Below are 23,579 nucleotides of genomic sequence, written 5' to 3' on the forward strand. Positions count from 1 at the left end.
TTAACTATTCTACACTATACTTGGTGGCAAAATAGAGAACACATGGATAAATACGTATTGACTGAAATACTTGAAATAGCTTCTTTTGCTTACACATAATAAAAAGGAGTAAGTTACTTGGGAAGACTTTTCAGAGCACTTACACTCTGACAAACCCGTCTTTACCATCCGGCCCTGGCCAAGTCAGACCACAAGTAGGAACCCACTTCTATGAGCAGCCAAACTAAAGGACAAGCTGACCAGCTGTTAGGTGCCAAGCAGGAAACCATCAAGGGTAGCCTATTCTGGGTGATGAATTAACAGGCAGATATACAAGAACTCACCATCGTAGCCTACAAGAAAGAAGTAGCCTGCGAAAGAATTAGAACCAAAATCCTGGCCTTGACACCCGTTAAAAAATTATTTTTCTTTATTCACACATCAAAACTCCTACCATTTTTAATCATGTTATATAGTTCCTATACACACACAGAAAAGAAAGAAGAAATTCCTTCCCCAAATTCCTTCTGCAGTATTTTTCTGCTTTGAGGTAGCACTATCTGTCACCTCCCAGGTGTTATTTTTAAGCAGTTCTTAGCTGGGCACAAAGATGTTTAAAGAACAGCCATACATCTAGTAGGTTCAGTACCCTTTCCCAAACGCCTCCTCCTGTCTTCTTCTTTTTCTCTTTTTGACAAATACCATTCTCCTTTACTCCTGCCTTCTTTCTAGTCCGCCTGATTTTAGAGTACCTTCCAACATCCCTCAAATCTTTGCGAGCACCGAGGAAATGGCGGGGGTGCGGGGGGCGGCAGGGAGCAACTAGAGGCTGTTCCTATTGCGTCCCAAGCTCGTTAAGATCCCAAAGAGAACCCTGAAGAATGAGCACGGTGAGTGTCAACACCACTAACCCGGATTGTTTCTGATACGCACAGTACATACAGTACAGTGCTGTATACGTATTTTCTCTTCCTTATGATTTTCTTAACGACATTTTCTTTCTTGTAGCTTGCTGTATTTGTACGAACCCGGTATACAATACATATAGCATACAAAATGTGTTCATCAACTGCTTCTATTATCAGTAAGGATTCCAGTCAACAGGAGGCTATTAAGTAGTTAAGTTTTGGGGGAATCAAAAGTTATACATGCACTTTTTACTCCGTTCAGAGACTGACACCTCCAACCCCCACATTTTTCAAGGATCAACTGTTTTTCTTTTTTTATTTCTCATACATAACTTCATATTAAAGTCTTTTTCTTTAGGCAACTAAGAATTATAATGGAAATAAATGGGTTTATGGGGTATGGGGCTTGTAGTAAGAGCTGAATAAATCCGAGATTATCTGGTTCACCCTTTATTTTACAGTTTAAGATTCTGGGCAATTTCAGGGACTTACTCAAGGACCCACCACAGGCAGGCAGCTGAGTGGGAATAAGAAACTAAACCTACTAATCACCATCAATTCAATCAGGTTTACCTGCTACGTAACCCATGCTATGTACGCACACTCCAGTAAATAAATGAGGGTAAGAAATGTTAACAAGAAGTCACTCTCCCTGTGAACCAAATCAGATATAAAGACTTCAACTTGTCCTCCCCACCCCCCACGCCCCGTCCCGTTACATGGAAACCTCCAGGAAACACAACAAGCAGACTACAGTTTTAATTTAGCACTTTCTTAGCTCTTGTCTCCCCTTCAGTTGGATGCAACTGCTACAAAGATGACTTTAATGTCAGATTCTGAAATGCCATTTTAAAGATTATTTTTTTACAAAGAGTAAGAAACTATGCCAATTAGAGCAATGAGCCAAAGTGATGAAAAAACTTTTAAGCCAGCCCAAAAACTAAATGAGCTGGTCCCCTCATTTTATAAATAAGCAGTTTGCAGCTCAGAATGCTAAAGCAGCAGTCCAATGTCACTCAGAAAGGCAATATTACTTTCACATTTTAGAAACAGGAAGGAGAAGGAAACCAGTGATTATAGGCCTAAGGAAGAAATAAAAAAGAATTTTTTCTTAAAATCAATTAAGATGCTGTATTTTCCATATTTATACCTGAAAATCATCAACAAGCTCAGGGAAAAGGTGTTCATACATTTTAAGTTCTTCTATCGTTCGTCCTGGTTCCTGCTGGGGTTTTAGCTTGTTAATATCCGTTTCAATATCATCATTCTGAAATAATAAAAATGTCACCAGTTAAGAAAAAGTTACAGAATATAATTCAGACTAAAATTTTCCAAATTATTAATCACATGTAGAGAATAATCACTGAATAAAAGCTGTATAAATTAAAATGTGCTTGTATTTTTGCTTCATTGTTGCACATTTCATTGTTTTGGTTGTTTTATTGTGTTAAAGGTTACTCTAATAGAACACAGTATTTGGGCACCTCAAGATGGAAAACCTAGCATCAAGATCCAGACTAAAGTATGCCCTCCTGAATTGTCAAAATTTTATTCACATTTAAGGGCGGTAAAACTTAAAACTAAATTGAAAAATATAAATACAAGATAGTGGTGGTGATAATCATAACATTTACTAAGCAGTGAAAATGTGTGAAGCGCTAAGGGTTTTACATAATTTAATCTGCACAAGAACACTATGAGGTAGATAACATTATTACCTCCCTTTGACTGAAGAGGAAACGGAGGTAGAGAGAGGGTTAAGTGGCTTGCTCAAAATTACACAGCACGCAAAGAGAACACCCAGGATGTAAAATTCATCATTGATTTCAGAGCATACACTGTTGCTCAATGGACTGCCTCAAGACAAATTAATGATTATACCATCCTCTTGTATTCCTTGGTCAATAATTTCCCTTAGAAAAGCTCAGTGTCACCATTCACTTTGTTTTTCAGGGGGAAAAAAGTGAAAAGTTGAACAACAACCAGAAATGATTTTCATGCCCTTTTAAGAAAGAAGAGGGTAAATTTAAAGGAGAGGTCTGACCTTAGGAAAACAGGATATGCATCCGGGATTAATTTTATCTGTATCTGCTCAAAGACCAGAAGTACGCTGTGACAGAAGGACAAGTGTCAGTTTACCTACTACCCAAGCTATTCTTACCAAATGTGGCCTCACACAAATACAAACTTACCACCACCTTCACTGCAAAAGACAGATGTAAGATTTGTCTGCAATGGGCATTCATTTTTAACTTTGCATTTACCTTACTATCAGAGTGAACTTACTTTTAGCCTTAAATTTATTCTACCATGCCCCAATTCTTACAATACTTTCTATACGTGTATATGCATATACACAGTCTCCATAGACTCTATGTACATATTTCATAGTAAGTAATTTAAAAGGAAAAACATACTATGTATTTCTCATATTTTATATTCAGGAACTTAGCTATCCCTTCCTTGTATAACCAACAAAAAGATTTTCTCCATTGCCAGAAATAATAAACACTATGTGTATTTAAAGAGTATCATGATAATTACTGTATCATTATTATATAATTATTAGTACTTGAATATGTAATTTCATGTGTCTTCAAATTATTAATTGATGAATCAAAATATATAATTTCCTTGATTGGCACCTAATAGAGAATGCTTTTAAAATAACAAAAAGTTTACAAAAGTATTCTTTCTCTAAACATACTAGAATTCAATATTCAATACTTTGTGAAAATTAAGCCTTAGAGATTGGCTCTCTACTTTCAAAAAAATAATAATAATTTATCTGTAAAACAGTCATTGTGGACCAAAAAAAACTGTACTTTGAGAGGTCAACAGCAGGAAATTCTGTGTTTTGGTTTAGGGAAAAACAAAGATGAAGAGCTACTGACAGCCTCAGGGAAAAACAACAACAACAACAACTGTCTATCACTCCTTAAAGTTCTTCTAAAGTAAAGGAGAGGGAAAAAACACATTGAAGTGTGTATACTGACAAGTCCTGGCTCTCTGGAAATGAGTCTTCTAAACCTCCAGGTTTCTATAAATGCTCCAAGCTGAAACATCTGGGGTAAAGAGAATAGGGAATGGGATTCTATGGTGAGGGAAAAAAAAAGTCTCTATGAGTATAAACACAATGGAACACAAATAAATATTAAACTCAATGCATATATCAGGTTCACCTGACAAGGAAAGAAGTAATGGGATTTAGAATAAAAGGAAAAATTAAGTTTTACTAAATATGTAACTGCCAAAGACAGTAAGAGGCAGACTGTGGTAAAGAAGAAAAATAAGAGAACTCAGTAGTCTCAAAGAGTCAACAATTCTGTAGCCCTTTAAAAATAAATAACATTTTGGTATAGCATGGTGGTAAAGAAAGCTGACATTCACATCCGACTGCTTTATTCTGAATCCTGTCCCCCCTCTTATAAGCTACATTAGTAATCTTTTTGTGCCTCCTTCTTCTGATTATTAGCCATGTAAAGCAGAGGTAATTAATACCATGTAACTTAGAGGACTGAGATGAGGCTTTATAGTTACTATATGTAAAGAGCATGGATTAGCATAAATGGTAAATTCAAGTGGTAACTAGACTTACCATGGTGAACATTTCATAGTGTCAAATCACTATGCTGTATACCTGAAACTAATAAAATAGTGTATGTCATAGTATACTTCAATTTTTAAAAAAAAGCACAGGCGCCTGGATGGCTCAGTCGGTTAAGCATCCAACTCTTGATTCCGGCTCAGGTCGTGATCTCACGCTTTGTGAATTTGAGCCGCACATCGGGCTCTGTGCTGATGGTGCAGAGCCTGCTTGGAATTCTCTGTCTCCCTCTCCACCCCTACCCCAGTCGTGCTCACTCTCTCTCAAAATAAATAAATAAACTTAAAAAAAATTAAAAAGAGCATGGACTAACATAAGATTGGGGTTCAATAAATTCATTCTATTATTTTTTATTATTACAACTGCTGTGTTAAGGTAAAGTGGGGGAAATGTGAGCAATCATGGACATTCCAGTGAGTAAGACAGCCAACAACTGTATTTTCCAAAGATGTGAATGTCACAAAAGAGAAAGAAATATGTGAAAATGTTTTAAATTAAAGGAGATCTAAGGGACAAGATAATTAAACACAATACCTGATGTTAGCACTAGAGAGAGGAAAAAAAAAAATACTAGAGAGAGGAAAAAAAGTGTCATAAAGGACATTTATTAGATCAGCTGACGGTCAAATATGGATGGTAGATTAGATAAAAATGTTCTATCACTATAAATTTATGAAGTTAATAACTGCATTGTAGTTATGTAAGAGAGTATCACTATTCTTAGGAAATATACACTGACATATTTAGGGGTATAGGACCATGATACATAATATACATAACTTTACTCTCATATGATTTTTTAAAAAAATTTTAAGTAATGTATTCATGCATCTACACTGACAATTTCCAAGGAGCAAAATAGAATCATTGTTATAATTCCTATTGAGTTCTATTTTCCCACCAATCTCTCTGTCTTTACATCTGTAGTGATCCCAATAACAGATATTTTAATAAGGACCCTGAATCATAAAGAACGAATTATACTCAACATACTATGTTTTTAATAACATGGAAACACACAGCACATAAAAGTTTCTATCAAAATATAATACTTCAAATCATAAATTTAGTGTCAATCTGAAAAATTTTACTATCCTTAAACACTCACTTCCCAAAGAATCCAAACAGGTGATTTTTCCTATTATCTAAGGAACACTTTACATAACAGAATCTAAATTCTCATCCCATAGTTCTTTCACTTCCATCAAGTCCCGAACCACAATCACACAGTTAGCCCAGATTTTTTGCCTTGACCATCAGAGCCTGCATGGGTTTTCTTCTTTGCAGCTTCTTGAGGTAAGAATGTAGACCATCATGCTGTCCAGATTGGCTAACTTGACATTTCTGCCAAAGCCTGCCTTGGTGATCACAGTTGGTGATAATAAAACTGGTTCTCCATCTCCTATTAAGATGGAAATCTCAGGGTGCCTGGGTGGCTCAGCTGGTTAAGCATCCAACTTTGGCTTAGGTCATGATCTCGGGGTTCATGAGTTGGAGCCCATCAGGCTCTGTGCTGACAGCTCAGAGCCTGGAGCCTGCTTCGGAGTCTGTGTCTCTCTCTCTACCCCTCTCCCACTCACACTCTGTCTTTCTCAAAAATAAACAAACATTAAAAAAAAAAAATTAAAAAAAAAAAAAAAGGTGGAAATCTCCCTCCTTAGATTCTATCTCCAGAGGGGGTCAAATACGCAGTGTACCCAATTTTGATGTAACATTTCAAGACAAAAAGGTGCAAGCAGGCAAAGGTCAAATGAATCCCTCCCCACATGCCAAAAAAGCACTAAGTTGAACAGCTGAAAACTGAAAGAGTTAAACAGATACTTTTCCAAAGATACTAAACCCCCTCTAACACTAAATAAAGCAAATATAGTCACTATACTTCTAGGGGTGCCACCAAATTCTGAAAACTCCCGTGCCTTTTCACTTAATATCACATGACAATATTTTTCATCTAGTCTCAATTCAATAAATACTTTTGTCCATTTTCTTCTCCAATTACCTGAAACCTAAGAATCATCATGTAGACACTAATTCTTACCAAAGAGCCAGCAGTTACAGATTATTTTCCTACTATTTTGATATCTCCAAAAGATTGCTGAAAGAGGAACAGGTTGCCACTTAGAGTCTCAAACCACTTTCCTTCAAACTCAGATTTCCTTAGACTTTGAAACCTAAGCCAGATGGGTTACCTGAGGTCATCCTGGCCAAAAAGAGTGAAGGTAAGTTATTCTCACACCCTTTTCAGACCAACGCATTCAGAACAATATTATTTTCCCTTTCATTAATTCAGTGTCCACCCTCATCATAATAAACAGATGGGGACTACATGAATTAATCTACCATTAAGCTATACCTACCTCCCCAACCTTTGTTTTACAACTGTGGATACAATTTATAAAGTCGACTAACGATGGAGTCACACTAACCTTAAAATTCTGATCTACATCATCTTCATTTTCAGTTTCATTTTCGGCTTCTAAGTCAAGCTCATCGTTGTCATCACTTTCATCCACTACGTCGTCCACTGTGACACAAAACGCGCTATGAGTAGGTCAGAGGTAAGCATTCTGCAACATGCACATCCGAAGACAGGGTGGCACAGACATACCACATCGGCGTTTCAATCACCAAGGGAAAAGTTAATGAAATGCCTCATTAAAAATGTCTCTAACGCTGTTGAAAAACCTAGCAGATAAAGTGAAAGTGCTTTAAAATTTGAAAAGCACTGTAAAAATGCATGGGTGTTTTTACTGATGTTCTCGGTTTTTAAAAATGAATAATGTCTTCTGTTGCAACAGCCTGAATGAAACATCTTATTTCCTGTACATGACAAATTTCAAGAACTGCTTTCATGCCTTTATCAACTGACTTCCCATCTATTTGTTTCAATGGCTACCATGTGCCTTATATAGTGCAATGTGCTGGGTATTCTTTTAAATATGTGTAAATATATTTACTCCCTGTCTGCAGGGAGCTCATGAGGTTAAAGAGCAGCAAAGAGTAAACAGATAACTACAATACAAAAGATTTATGTTCATGAAGGCATATACGTAAAACAGTTATGGGAATATGAGGATGGAATAACTGCAAACTGCTTGGGGTCACGGGGCTATGAATGATCGCCTCACAAAACAGGTAGTGATTAAGCAATATCCTGAATATCCAGAAAATATGGCAGCTTTCTAGGTGAACATAAGGGTGGGTGAGTGTGGCTTTTAAGAAAGATGAAAACAAAAAGCTGAGATGGTATCTTTGGGAAACAGCAAGTGTAACTAAACTTGTATGCTTGGAAAAGTACTAAGAAAGGCAAATAAGAATGAGAACATGCAGGGCACACAGTAGGCCAAGTAGTTTAGATTTTTAACCTCTGGAAGATAAGCACTGAGAATTTTCAAGAGGAAAATGGCTTAATTCAACTTGAAACTGTTCAAAAGATCACTCTGGCAGGTGAGAGGGAGAACATATGTGGAGGGGGACCATTTAACTGGAGACAGTAACTGTCTGACCAATATAGCAGGAATGGGGATAATGAATATACATTAGAGAAAAACTCAGGGAACAGAATGTAAAGAGACATGAGGACCATGGCTGTAGGAGAGACAAGGAAAGAAGAGTAGAGTACTCAGGTGAGTAACTGAGTGCTTTAAAACAAGATAGAGAATATTTTAAAAGAATATTTTGAGGGGTGCCTAGGTGGCTCAGTTGGTTAAGTGTCCAACTTGGGCTCAGATCACGATCTCATGGTTTGAGGGTTAGAGCCCCGCATTGGGCTCTGTGCTGACAGCTCAGAGCCTGGAGCCTGCTTTGGATTCTGTGTCTCCCTCTCTCTCTCTGCCCCTCCCCTACTTGTGCATGCATGTATACTCTCTCTACTCTCTTAAAAAATAAACATTTTTTAAAAAAGGATATTTTTCTAAACTATTTAACTCCATTGAGGAAGAAATGGCCAATAAAATTGTATATATTAAAGTATACAATGTGATGATTTGACACAAATACACAAGGCAAAATGATTACCAAAACAAAGATAACTAATACATCCATCACCTCACACAATTAACATTGTCAATAGTGTCTGTGTGTGTGTTTGTTGTACAAATGCTTAAAAGCTCCTCTCATAAATGTCTAAGTATGCAATACCATATTAGTAACTATAGTTACCAAGCTGCACACAGATTCTCAGAATGTAATCCTCTTAAACTGCAAATCTGTATGCTTTGACCCCATCAACTAATTTATCACTCCCCTCACCTGTGGCACCCAACATTCTATTCTCTGTTCATACAAAATCATTTTTTGTGCTGCTGGGTTTTTTTTTTTTTTTTTTGGTTTTTATTTTAAGATTCCACATATAAGTAATACCATACAGTATTTGTCTTTCCGTCTGGTGTATTTTACTGGGCATAGTGCCCTTCAGATACATTCATGTTGCAGCAAATGGCAGGATCTCCTTCCTTTATTTTGGCTGAATAATATTCAGATATATATACATGACAGAATGAGAGGAAGGAAGGAAGTTTTATGGTCTTTTATCCATTTATCTATCAAAGGACATTAAGTTCATTTCTAAATCTTGTCTATTGTGAATAATGCTATAGGGAATATGGGTGTACAGATCTCGCTTTAAGATAATTATTTCAATTCCTTTGGATATATATATATACTCAGGAGTAGGATTGTTAGATCATATGGTAGTTGTATTTTTAATTTTTTGAGGAACCTCCATACTGTAGCTGTACCATTTTCACATTACCACCAGCAACGTTAAAGAGTTCCATTTCCTTCACAACCTTGCAACTATTTCCCATGTCTTGTCTTTTTGATAATAGCCATTCTAACAGGTGTGAGGTGATACAGTAAGTGGTTTTTATTTCCATTTCCCTGATGATTACTGATGTTGAGTACTTTTTCATATACTATCAGCCATTTGTATGTCTTCTTTGGGAAAATGTTTATTCAGGTCCTTTGCCTAATTTTTAATTGGATTACTTGCTTTTGTACTCTTCAGCTGTGAGAGTTCTTTATATATTTTAGACAGTAGCTCATTCTCAGATATATGTTTTGCAAGTATCTTCTCCCATTCTGTAGGGCAGTAAATTGAAATTAAAACAGAATCTTTTTAGTTTGTCAAAATACCACTTGTTTATTTTAGCTTCCATTGCCTGTGCTTTTGGTGTCCTACCCAAGAAATCACTGCCAAGACCAACGTCAAAGATCTTTTTCCGTAAGTTTTCTTCTAGAAGTTTTATAGTTTCAGCTCTTATAATTAAGTCTTTAATCCATGTCAAGATAGTCTTTTGTGAGTGGTATAAGACAGGAGTCCAGTTTCGTTCCTTTGCATGTGGATATGCAGCTTTCCCAATACAATTTATTGAAAACAATGTCCTTCCCCCAAGTGTGTATTCTTAACTGACCCCATATGTGTGGGTTTATGTCTAGGCTATCGATTCTGTTCCACTAATCTATGTGCCTGCTTTGAGTACCATCCTGTTTTGATTACTATAGCTTTGTAATAGTTTGAAATCCAGAACTGTGATGCCTCTCTAGCTTTCTTTCTCAGGATTGCTTTGGCTACCGGGGGGTCTTTTGTAAGTTCCATAAAATTTTAGAGTAATTTTTTGTATTTCTGTGAAAAATGCTATTGCAATTTTCATAGAGATTGCATTAAATCTGTAGATCACTTTGGCTAATATGGGCATTTTCACAATATTAATTCTTCCAATCCAAGAACACAGGATATCTTTCCATTTATTTGTGTCTTCTTTAATCTCTTTCATCAACGTCTTATAGTGTCCAGTGTACAGATTATTCAACTCCTTGGTAAATTTATCCCTATTTTGTTTTCAATGCTATTGTAAATAAAGCTGCTATCATCTCTTTCAGATAGTTTATTAGGTGTATAAAAATGCAACTGATTTTTGTATATTTGATTTTGTATCCTGCAACTTTCCTGAATTCACTTATCAGTTCTAACAATTTTCTGGTGGAGACTTTATATATATATAAAGACTTTATATATATATATACACATATATATATATATATATATATATATATATATATATATATACATATACACATATATATATATATATATGATCTTATATATATAAGATCATTTGTATATATAAGATTATCTGCAAGCAGATAATTCTACTTCTCCCTTTCTGATTTGGAGGCCTTTTAATTATTTTTCTAGCCTAATCATTATAGCTGGGACATCTGGTATTGTGTTGAATAGAAATGGCCAGAGAGGACATCTCCGTCTTCTCCATAATCTCACAGGAAAAGCTGTTAACTTTTTACTATAGAAGACAATATTAGCTGTGGACTTGTCATATATGACCTTTATTTATTATGATGAAGAACATTCTCTCTATACCTAATTTGTTAAAAAGAGTTTTTATCATAAAGGATTTGAATTTTGCCAAATGCTTTTTCTGCATCTATTGCAATGATCATATTATTTTTATCCTTCATTTTGTTACTGTGGTATATCACATTTTGATTTCTGGATGCTGAAATGTCCCTGCATCCCAGAGATGAATCCCACCTGATCATGATATATGATCCTCTTAATTTGTTGTTAAAATCGGTTTGCTATTATTCTGCTGAGGATTCTGCATCTCTGTTCACACAGATACTGACCTGTGTAGGAGTGCCAACAAACCGACTCCACCTGCGGCCCTCCATCTTGGTCATGTCCAAGCAATGCCTCCCTCAGGGCCCAGTGGAAGTTAATGTATGCCCTGACCAGAATGCAGACAGGCTTGCTCTGAGCTTCCCTAAAGTGGTGCGCAGATGGCACCATTTTGGATAACGGGTAGAGATCGTCCGGCGCACACGTGGTGCCACATTAGATAACTACCCTTTGACCTCACCACGAATGCCCCTCGCTCCATAAAAGCTGTGGATTAAGGTCTGGACTGGGCAAAGAACAGCTGTGTAGCAGCACCTAGACCGCCCACCTGCTCTCCTCAATAAGTTACCTTGAATAAAACTCTGTAAACGGTATGGAGTGGCTTACGTAGTTTTCTTGGTCTCAAAGTGTCGTCTCAGTCTGGAGGATACTTCACTGTCCCATTTGAGGATGCGCTTGCTTCTTCCAGCCTTTTCGGATTGGCTTGGGTGGGAAAGACTCTCACCTGAAAACAGCTGTGACGACAGAGGCTGGGGAAGATGTAGTATCTTTGCTCCCTGGCAAGGCACAGCAGCACAGTCCCCGTGCAGCTCCGTCAGCAGAGATCAATGTCAACATTGCCTCTGAGGGGCTTCAGGTGGCAGCAGTAGCTAGGGCTGGAGGGTTCCTAAGAGGCAAGAGCTTCTAGGGCCTCCTTGTTCTCCTTGAGACAGACAACATGGGAGAGCTCTGGGCAAGGGGCTGCCTCTCAGTCCCTGGTCTAGCATGCTAGCACTCAGAGCAGCAGCACAGCTGGGAATCCGGGGTCAGGCATGTGTGGAACCACCACCATGCCTGGTCCTAGGGCACAGGTGCCCTTGCTGCAGTGGTGGTGTCGGCTGTCAGAGCGTGCAGATCCCTTGTGGAAAACAAGTGTGGGTGTCTGGGGCTCCCCACAGTGACTCCAGCCAGTGGGGAGACGCAGCAGCAGCAGCAGCATGGGCTCAGAGCAACAGCTCCATCCCCAGAGAGTAAACGCAGCAGGCAGGACTCCGTGCAGCTCCATCAGCTTTGGTGCAGAGCTGGAAGGCCTCAGCAGCAAAGGCGACCGACATCCACAGTGCGAAGGCGTCCTGGGGTTCTCCCGCTTCTTCCCCCCAGGGTGAGGTTTCTCTGAAGGAAACCCCACCTGGCGCTGCGCTGGTCTGGACTAAGAGATGGGGTAGTGCAGAGAAAACACTTCCCATACTTCGCTCTGTGGCCATCCTTGGATTTTGAGCTCTTCAGGGTTTTAAAAACACTCTTTCTCATATATTTCCATCACTTTGTGGTTGGTTATTTATTGTTTTTGCTGTGTTTGTGGGGGTGATGAGCATTAGGACCTCCTGACCCTCCCTCTAGCTGACATCACCTTCTTCAAATTCCTTTGGACTTCCGTTTCCAATGTGCCTTCTTACGGTGAAGATTACAAACTCCTCCCTACCTCCCAAGTGTCTGTTCTCTCCTTCCCCTTAGTAACAGAGCCTCTGAGGTTTTGCTAGAGGTTATTGATTCCAGCCTCCCTCACAGTGGTTATAGACATATGATAAGTTTTTAGCCAAAAGTATGGGAGGCAAAGTGGTAAACACAAAATTCCAGGCCACATTCTTTAGAAAGAAAATTGCCCGTTCCAGTTTCTTTCATGACCATTTTCCACATGTACTTGAGGAAACCACCATAGGAGATGATGAAAACAAAGAGAACTGTTCCCTTTGATGATCTGTGAAACAGAGGCCTACTGCCCAGGCTTATCTGCCCATCTTCTGGATGAATATGTAAGAAAAAACAATCTTCTATCTTGTTGCAGTATAACAAAGCGGCTCTGGAGACAGAATACCTAATTCAAATCCGGGTCCTCTATTTACTAGCCATTTGACCTTGAGCAAGTTCCATAAGTTGGGTCTCCACTTCCTCATCCATAAAATGAGTGTTGCTGGGAGCATTATACAGGCTAATACGTAATGTGCCAGGCAAGAAGTATGTGCTATGAAAGTGTCTGTTACTATTGTTGCCTGAGTGACTATGGTACTGTCCTAGGTCACTCTGTAACAGCAGCTCAATTCATCCTAATTAACACAGTCACCAAATTGCCGTAAGTTCCTTTGGAAATAGCAAAAGATTAACTATTCATATTACATATATGTAGTAACCTGGGTCAACGTATGCCAATGTACTAATAGCAGTTAGCCATGGATAAACAAGGGAAGAACTGACATTCAGAGAATGAACTATAAGAGAGAAAGAAAGGGACTGAATTCAAAAAAGTCTATTGCAAACAAGAAAGATGACTGCCTGGATAGGGAGGAAGGAAAGTGCAGTTCAGTATCAGAGAGAAAATGTTTTTAATTTTTAACCAAATCTTTCAAATATTTTCCTTTACACGTCATTTTCCTTTGGTTTTCTGTTCCAGATGTGAAATGTCATTTAGTGTCTGAGGCCTTCTTTTCTATTCTAATGAACAATGTCAATCATTATAATTATACAATTAAAATCAGGGAATATAAATCAATCCTTGTTACTCGGTCTTCAAAATGTCCTTGGCTCATTTATACTAAAAACTAATAAAATACAGGGAAAAACTTAAATGCCTTTCAACAGGACACTACTTAGATAAATTACATTATATCTATATGATGTAACAATTACAAGGAATGAGTCAGTACTTTTTGTAAGGTTTTGGAACGTATATTCCAAGGAGTTTATTTAGCTTTTGCTATTGCTCCTTAAATGTAATCCACTTTCCCTGTTTTCTAAATGGTTTTGTTCCTGTATCTGCATACATAACCCAGGAAAGCTACTGAATTTTATACATGTATCTTATAAACAGTACTTTAAGAACTTCTATCTTGTCTAAGACGCATCTTCTTAACTGACTTGCTGGGATTTTCTACATAGACAGTAATATCCTCCACAGATACTGACAGTCACTGAAACAGTAGGCTAAAGTTAAGACCCTTCCTTTCCCAGGCTTATGGATCTGCCTAGAGCTTTCAAAATGATGTTACTGAACAATGGTTGAGCAAGGCATTCTCTAACACTTCATTACTGTGTGTGATGTTGGCTATTGATCTGAGTTGGATAATATCCAGCCTGTCTGGGAAATATTCCTGGATTCCTTAAGAAATTTTATCTGAAACTAAGAATGATTTTTATTAAATCTCTTCGTGGCATTTAGCAAGGGACTCACTGGTTTTCTTCCTTTGACCTATTGTTAAATTCTATTAATTAAAATCTTAATATTACAGTGAACTTACTTTTTAAAAAATAATCCTTAATTGTCATGAAAAATACAGCTCAATTCAATTTTCTAATATTTTAGGACTTTTATATTTTCGTGAGTGACAATTATCTCCGGTTTCAGGTTATTCCTACCAGGCTTTGATTTCAGAACGAAGCTGCTTCTAAACTTTCCCTTTTATCCTATGCTCTGGAAAACAAAGCACAGGAAAGTTTCTTGAAAATTAAGATCAAGTCATCAGTGTCTGGGGTCTTCACTGAAGGCAACCTCACCTGCAGATTTCCTACTCTTTAGGTCAATTTTAGTTACTCACATTTGTCTAAAATATTGTCCATTTAAATCATATTTTGAAATGTATTAACAGGACTTATCTTTTGCATCCATTTGGATTGGATGAACTTCCTCAATTTGTTTTGCAAGAAAAATAACACTGTGTTTCCATGAACTTCTCCTTTTTAGTCAATGTTTACAGTGTTATCTATCTTTGCTGTAGTATTTATGACATACTTATTATCTAACCTGTATGAAATAATCCCTGCTGTCTTGTTTTAAACATTTGTTTGGTATAATACTGAGTCTTCTGAGATGGCACTAACAGCTATACATCTGCCAATCTATTTACTTTCAAGCTTTCCATCCTGCTGTGTTAAGAGTCTCCAGAATGTATCAGCTACTTACACTCTAGAACCCAACCTGAGATTCTTCTCCTTTTAGTCAGAGTATTTTATCCACTTAGATATCTTATTACTAAAACTGATTTGCTGGTTTTTGCTTTGTATTCAGCACTCTCAGGATTTCTGTGCAACTCTGAAGTCTCCTTGCTTTTCTAGAACAATAAATAGATCTCTTCAACATTTTTTCTCAAGGGAAAAAAGTACGTAATTTTATATAGAATGTCGAAGTGTTCACAGTCTCTGAACTCCATCCATGGATTTCTATGGTTCAATAGATCCCACACTAAAGATCCCTGTTTCAGATGTTAATTTTACATTTTAAAACCCATATCTGAACCACTATTTCTATAATTATTTTAGAAATGCAAGAACAGTGTAATATTCCTAAGAATAGGAACTCCAACAATATAAATAATATAAATTATATATAATATAAATATTATAAACTTTAGTTTATTTGTGTAAAAGACCCAGTTTGCTATAACTGAGGATTATGTATCTTTGGCCAAGAGTTTGTAGATGTATTTCAAAAGAATATTACAATTATCTAGTGTTACATAATTAATAATTTGTAATGTTTAATATAATTATTCTGCTACCATGTATTCTTAATTCATCACTGGCTGAGCTGGAGTTATATTTCATATGATTACTTCAGAAAGGATACCTGGATAATCTACTTCCATACCATTATATACCGAAGAATATGTCACCTTCACATACAGAAGGAAACTAATAAGTTTTCAGAAATCTTGAATCAGGACTCTTTCCTTCAAATCTCTGTAGATGCTGCTTCACTATCTCTTGGTATTTAATGTTCTAGAGACTAAGTCTCAAGGTCAGCTCAGTTCCTTCATCAACAAATGTTACATGCACACAATCTGTGTCTAATAGATGCTGAGGATAAAATGAAGGGAAAAAAGAACAGTCCTATCCTCATGGAACTTATATTCTACCTGAGGAAGGTAAAAAATAATGAAAACTGTGGGTGCCTGGGTGGCTCAGTTAGTTAAGTGCCCGACTTCGGCTCAGGTCATGATCTCGTGGTTCGTGAATTCGAGCCCCTTGTTGGGTTCTGCGTTGACAGCCCTGAGCCGGGAGCCTGCAGCCTGCTTCGGATTCTGTGTCTCCCTCTCTCTGCACTTGCCCCACTCGTGCTCTTTCTCTCTCTCAAGAATAAACATTAAAAAAAAGTAATGAAAACTGTGATAAACATAATTAAGCCTGATACATGAAAAAAAATGGTAAACAGAAAGAAGGTATTTTCCTTGTGTCTGAACAGTTGCTGTTAAAACCCTCCTCTCACATCTTAATCACGAAGGCTTGTTAGTCAATGTAAATGTCCATTTCTACTTTAGTGATCCATTAGTCTGAGATGAAAAAGAAAAGGAGCCCTCAGGAAAATATCTCTGTGTCATTTTTTTTCCCCATGTTTGCTGAATTCACTGCACCAGAAGCCAGTTTTCTCGACCTATGTGATTATTCTGGACACTGAATAAAGAACACTATGGGGTGTACCCTATATCCTATCCTCCTCCCAGCGTTACTACCTGCTATATCGACAGAAGTCTCCCCAGCTTTCTACCAGTTGCAACCACCACTTAAACCCCTGTAATTCTACACTGAGATACAGGACAGAAAAGGATTCTAACTGCTCCTTGACTGTCCCTCCAAATAGGTGCTACTGGCACCTCAACTTGCAGTCTGAGAAGTTGCATTTACAGAAGGCTGAGTAGGGAGTTGATGCTCTTCTTTAATATATTCGTATCGCCACCATGTTTGTTGCATGTTCCATATTTGATTTTGAGTTGTTTTGTTTTGTTTTGTTTTTTCAAGTAGGCTTCACGCCCAGTGCAGAGCCCAACGTGGGGCCTGAACTCATGACCCTAAGATCAAGACCTGAGCTGAGATCAAGAGGCAGTCACTTAAGGGACTGAGCCATCCAGGCGCCCATGCATGTTCTGTTTGTTTCATGAGAATGCTTCTTTTACCTTGTTTTCACTTTTGGTACAGCTCTTACCCTATTTTTAAAGTCTGTGGTAATTTAAAATGCAATGGGAGAGAGAAATTAACCGTTTTCACTTCACTGTCTTACTCAAGTCCCTGATTTAGTTGTAGATTTTTAAACCTTTTAAAGGAAGTTTCTGAGTAATCCATTTTGATATTTTGTGTGGACTAAACTTGTACTTTAATAATAAAGTGTTTTTTAAAATAATATCTTAACAGTATACTCTGTGGCATATACCACTAATAAATATATATCAAGAATAATAAAATTAATTATAATTACCTGGAAATTCTCTTAAATCATTTATTTCAAGTAATTGCTTTTAAATATAAAACATCTTCCATTTGTTTTTGCAAAAAAGTAATTAACAAGAAAATACTTTAGAAATTCTATCAATAGCCTAGACTACATTCTCTTCTCCATTTTGCTAGGTCTTAACCCCCCCAAAAAAATCTTTTTCCCCACATTAAGAAATTAAACTCTTACTTCTTTTACTATGTTCTCAGCATTGTACTGAAAATGACAAACAGCCAACTTCTGACCATTTCATTATTTTCACTCGGGTAAGTCATGTGCAAGTTTTACTTAGCATAAACCATAACATTTTTGGTGATTAGGTATTCTTGACTTTAAAAGAATGAAAGCTCATCAAAAAGTTATAAACGTAGGCCCAAATATAATTACCTAAACATTTAATGTTACATTCTTATCCTTTGAAAATTTATTTAAACTATGAAATAGTGCTCCTATATGTAATGCATAAATTTTTTCAAATTTGTATGTACGTAAATGTTACATTCCACACTATTTCCCTTAATTATCAGACTTCAATTTCTTATATTTAAAGAAATATTTAACTAAAACATAATATGAAAGTTTACTGTGTGTATGTAGGCCTTCTTTTGTTGAGGAACTAGAAACAAGAAATAAAAAAGTCAACAGTCACACAATTCCAAGAACCACTGAAAGCCAGCAGTAAATATGTCATCTTACCTTCAGGGGGTAAACTGTAGAGCTGGGCCACAGGCCCAGTCACAGGAATAACTGGCAACTGGAAATGGAAAGAACTTTTAATCGTTGGGAGTGGCAGGCGATTTTTAGGAAAACACTTCCTCATTATTAGACTGGAGGTGTTGACAAGAGGATCAAGGGTCCTAACTGCCAAACATTCCTGTTTTTTAAGAAAACAAATAAAGAAAGAGAAAAGAAAAAAGGTAACATGCCTTTGGCGAATAACTGAACCGATTTTACATTACTTCATAAAGTAATATATCAATAAATTTCAAGAGACAAATATCACAAAAAAAAGTATTTTTTTTTTAATTATAAAATAGCTTTGGCTATTCAGAAGGGTCTCTTCATAAATAAGAACTTCATATGGCAAATCTAGTTAATACTTTTCTCAAAATATTTTAACTAAGCAAAAATCAGTACCATCTTTGGCACCAAAGTCACTGAAGTGTATCAACCCCTTTTTACCCCTGGTTTCAATTACCCATGGGCAAGTCTGGGCCAGAGCCAATGATCTTCCTTCTGACCTAAGGTCAACTGTCAGAAGGTCAATATTAGCCCTAATGCTACAACACGACATAACTACATCACTCACCTCCCTTCATCTCATCACACAGGCATTTTATCATCTCATGTCATCCTAAGACAGATGAGTGCAGTACAGTAAGATATTCTGAGATAGAGGGACCACATTCACTTTTTATTACAGTATATTGTTGTAGTTGTTCTATTTTATTATTAGTTGTTAATCTCTTACTGGGCCTAAGTAGTAAACTTTATGATAGGTATGTATAGTATAGGAAAAAACACATCATATATATAAGGTTGAGTACTGTCTCAGGTTCCAGGCATCTAAGCCAGGGGGTCTTGGAATGTATCCCCCACAGATAAGGGGGGGCTACTGTGCCAAGTAATATTTATGAGTAAAATTTATAAATATAAATATTTATATTTACTTAGCAAGCCTAGGGCATAAAATAAAAATTCTTTTTAATATAAGGGAAGAAGGAAAAAAAAAAGCATTAAGTAAAAAACACAGTAAGAGAGAAAGGTGTAAGAAATAAAAAGGAATGTGCATTAACTAAGCCTGTCTCAGAACTTTATCAGTTATCATACAATAGCACCTCCAATAAGCTGGCTCTTCAACTTATAAAAAAACAAGTAGCCTGAATACCACGATTTTAAGTTTCAATAGTTTTAATTTGCTGTCCTGGTATCTGATCTTGAAAAGGGCTAATGAACAGGGAATTTGAATCTATAACATATAACACTATTATTATTATTATTACTGACAGCTGGCATTTAGATAGCACTTTGATATCCCATAAAATTTTCAATACAAATTTTCACATCTAACCTGTCGGAACAGATGAGAGATTAAGGCTCAGACATGTTAAGTGACATAAACAAAGCCACTCAACTCTTCCTAATATACCAATTATCCATTACTGTCTACATTAGGAATAGTAAATACAAGTGCATATGATTGATGTGGAAAAGAAAAAGCTTAGGGTAAACGTAAATCGTGTGTTCAGATATCTTAACTACTGCCACGTAGAAAGAGACTTGTGTGTAAGACCGAGAGGGCACAACCAAGATAATGGCTGCAATTTTCAAAAAGACAGATTTCTTTCTAATAATTAGTTATAATTAGTTATATAATTAGTTATATAATTATTTAGAAGGTTACTTCTAAAAACAAAAGGGTTGCACTGTAACATCTCCATTGCCCAGAGCTGACAGTCCTCTTGCTAAGCCTTTTGTCAAGAAGGTTTATGGTTAAGCTGGCTGGCAGGACTAGGATTCCTAACTCCAGGGTTCACTTTTGTACCTTCTCTATGTAAAAATGCTCTATCCAGAAGGAAGACATTGACAGCACTCAGAGGCAACAGAACTATCTTACCAGCTGTAAAGGATCCATAAATACCTTATGAGGGGAACATGCAAAACTGAGTACAGTCAACTGCACATCTTAGAAAACATGGCTATATGGAGTCCCTTCCTGCCCAGTGGATGGATTTAGACATACATCATCCTTTTTACCTATGAGGAAAAAATCTTATATTGTGGAGATATGCACCGGGCACTCTCTCCAACTCACTGTGAGGTCATGTGAGAAATGACTGCACCTTTCGGTTTTCAGATTTTTTTCTTAAACATATTTATCATACTTTCGTGAGTATTTATAGAAATACTAACTTTCTTAAGAACGAAATATTAACACATAACCAGGAAGAAAACAAAAAACTCACTTGTGAAGTGTTATAGAGAATTTTCATCCCATTGGCATCTATAAATGCTTTTCTTCCCAACTTGATGTTTGTAACACTTTTTAAACTCTGTAAAATTCCTTTCCGAATGAGCATGTTTCTATGCCGGTTATCATGGCGGTGCCAATCTACATAAATTGTTAAAAGGACTTGGACATATCCTCTGTCTACAGCTCTCCTGGCGTTTGTTTCTTTAACAAAAGAAAATTGAGAAAGAATATTTTTTAAATGACAAGAGAAACTGTTTGAATAAATCAAATTAAAAATACCACTACAATCTTGTAATGAGTTCTTACAACTTTTTTTCCAAAAAGAAAAAATATGTAGGAGCCACACATTTAAATATTCTTTTTATCTAACAAAATAAAAGGTTCAGATGACTACATTTTCCAGAAACCTGCCCAATATATTGTTTTATGGTTAATAAATATCAAAATATCTTTAATACAATTAGGGCTACATCTTTTTAAACGTGAATACTAAAGTTTCACGTAGTTTAAAACTTAAACCAACTTTGATTACAGTGAATATATAAGCCTTTACCTTACTAGCTGTGAGTATGATTTTGTTAAAAGACATTATCATTATTGTAAGTCCTATCATAAACCTTGTGTTTCCACTGAAATTAACTCCATTGGATTGTAGCTTCAATTAATACTATTACACAGTATTACAATCTATATGTGTTTCCAATGATATCAACTGCTTCAATTACCCCCACAACTATATAAATATCCATGCAATAACAATGGTAAGTTAAAATACAACTTGGGAGCGCCTGGGTGGCTCAGCCAATTAAACATCAGACTCAACTACAGCTCAGGTCATGATCTCACAGTTCCTGAGTTTGAACCCCACCTTGGGTCTGCGCTGACAGCACAGAGCCTGCTTGGGATTCTGTCTCCCTCTCTCTCTGCCCCTCCCCTGTTTGCTCTCTATCTCTCTCTCAAAAGAAAAAAAAAAAAAAATACACAACTTTTAGTAAATGAAATGTAAGGAGCACATTACTGCTTTCTGATCATTAATTGTTTAATGTAATAAAAACTACATTAAAGAGCTTTTTTGTAAATGGTCACTTTTACTGGGGTAGAATTAACAGAAATCTACAAAGTTGATCTACTTTATTATTTTTAAAGTGTTACTATTTTAGATTATTAACCAAAAGGGTACATTTCACTAGAATAGCAGTAGGGGAATCCTATCATAGCAACATCCTGAGCCACCCATCACCACATAGGTAGGCCATTGATAAGAGCACAAAATAATGTGGAATACCAACCCATTGATTGGTTGGTATTTAATTATTTAATTACTTAGCTTCTTTAATTACAAAGAAATTCCCATCTCTTCCTAAGTTTACCGCCTGCCTCATGGCATAGGCACTAAGATAACAGTAATGTTCTGCTGCTTTTAGTTACCTGAAAGAATTACTACAGCTTCCAAATGTGCTAATACGTACCTAAAACATAAAGATACTGAGATCAACAAACTTATTAATGCCCTATCAGAAGGCATTACAGAGCTGGAAGAAATTCATGTGGGGAGTGAAGCCTTCTTATGTAAAAGCTTTAAAAACCTCTATTGTGTCTTGAAGAGTTTGTTGGCCAAAGCTGTGGCTATTTACAAAATCAGTTCAATAGTTTTGACTAACAGGAGTTTCGTGTACTTTAAGGGAATACATATTTTGTTTACACCACCTGGAATATATAAGCCTTTCCTTTCGTTTACTGTCTGTGAATACGATTTTTCTTACAAGACATTATGATCACTGTAACACCTATTACAAAACGTGGTTTCCACTAGAATTCCCAATAGCCAAATGGTATTTATATGAAATAATTTAAATTCTTTATTAAAGATCAAATAAGAAACCTGCCCATAATTCAAACACAGGTGCTGAGTGAAGAGAAGTGAACAGAGCTATCTGCAATCTGCAACTGAGCACAACTAAGAAGTTTAGTAAAGGGCTTTTTATTCACGTGTTCAGGATACCTAACTCAAAATCAGCCTATGTCTCTTCTTCCCTCTCTGGTTAAAAGAAATTCAGGTTCCCCTTCAGACTGCAGCATCTCATCTATACTCTAGCGATGGCACCCAAGTGCCTGTCACTCTGCACTGGGCATTAATCCATGTTCTTTGCTTTACACTCACTCAGGCTTATTACAGGAATCTCATTTACCCTTTTAAAGTAAATGACTGCGCCCTCCAAAAAAAAGCAGTTAAAAAAAAAAATCAATGGGTAAGAATGTTCCAAAATGCCACAGTGCATTTAAAAACATGCAGTGTGCTACTAAATATGCATTTAAAAATATGCAGTGTGCACTATCCTTCTAGGGCCATGTGCCACATGAAAACACGTTAGATAGGAACTAGACTCATCCTACTGATCAGTCACATTTTTACCTGATGGGGTAAAAGGATATGTTTGCCCACCATAGTCCTTTGAAGGAAGAGGGAGTAAAAGGAAGAATACTTTTTAAAATGGAAGATACCAGATTTCAGTCATCTTAACCAATTCCTACAAATAATTGGAACTTATGAGGGCTTTAGTTTTTACTGACTTAGTGATTTTGTCATCAGTGATTCTGAAAATTAGTAAGCTTCAGTTTTAATAGCTATTTTAATCTATTCTAAATCAAAAACATATGCCTATATTAATTTAAAAATTAATCTTTAAATAACAACTTGAACCACAAAGTCAGGGCACAACAAAGCAAGGCTACAACTATCTTTGAAAATTAACCCAAGTATTCTGATCTTGGTCTAAAGTTTATCCTATCAAATATGGAAATAAAGCTACATGGCTAATCTAATGGAGTACTACACATTTCATTTCAAAGATAAAACGGTTAACTGAATTTTATATTCTCTGGTATGTAATACTAACACCTAAGTGACTTTTTAAATAAATCATTACCAAACACCAGATTTTCAAACAATTAATCATTTGCTACTGTTCAAATGAACAACTCTGGTCATTCAAATCTAAAGGCAACCTGGTCGTACCCTTGATTAGACAGTTTTGGGGGAAAATAAGATAGAAAGCCACAACACCTACCCTTAGGACTAAATGTTACTGTGGTCAAAATGTTAACTTAGTCAAGCAATGAGACTGGAAGTGCTAACAAAAATTACTAATTAAAAAGTAGATACTGAGTATCTTAGAGAAAATATATAATGTAGATAAATTACTTTCCAAAGGAACTGTATCATGAGACACATTTAC

The 23,579-nt window shown here is 36.4% G+C and overlaps 1 protein-coding gene across 5 annotated transcripts in view; it reads right to left on the reverse strand.

The window, feature by feature from the left end:
* The window catches only part of AGTPBP1 (ATP/GTP binding carboxypeptidase 1), a 159,799-nt gene that overhangs the window by 75,760 nt on the left and 60,460 nt on the right, over nt 1-23,579 (reverse strand). For all 5 annotated transcript variants that reach the window (XM_042912515.1, XM_042912511.1, XM_042912513.1 and 2 more), the window contains 4 exons: nt 20,336-20,544; nt 18,066-18,243; nt 6,921-7,018; nt 2,038-2,154 (listed from right to left, as the gene is read on the reverse strand). In XM_042912515.1, the coding sequence (XP_042768449.1) occupies nt 2,038-2,154; nt 6,921-7,018; nt 18,066-18,243; nt 20,336-20,544 (602 nt within the window). The remainder of the gene's footprint in view (nt 1-2,037; nt 2,155-6,920; nt 7,019-18,065; nt 18,244-20,335; nt 20,545-23,579) is intronic.

The sequence above is a fragment of the Panthera leo genome, chromosome D4 (genome assembly GCF_018350215.1).
Source record: "Panthera leo isolate Ple1 chromosome D4, P.leo_Ple1_pat1.1, whole genome shotgun sequence".
Taxonomy (NCBI): domain Eukaryota; kingdom Metazoa; phylum Chordata; class Mammalia; order Carnivora; family Felidae; genus Panthera; species Panthera leo.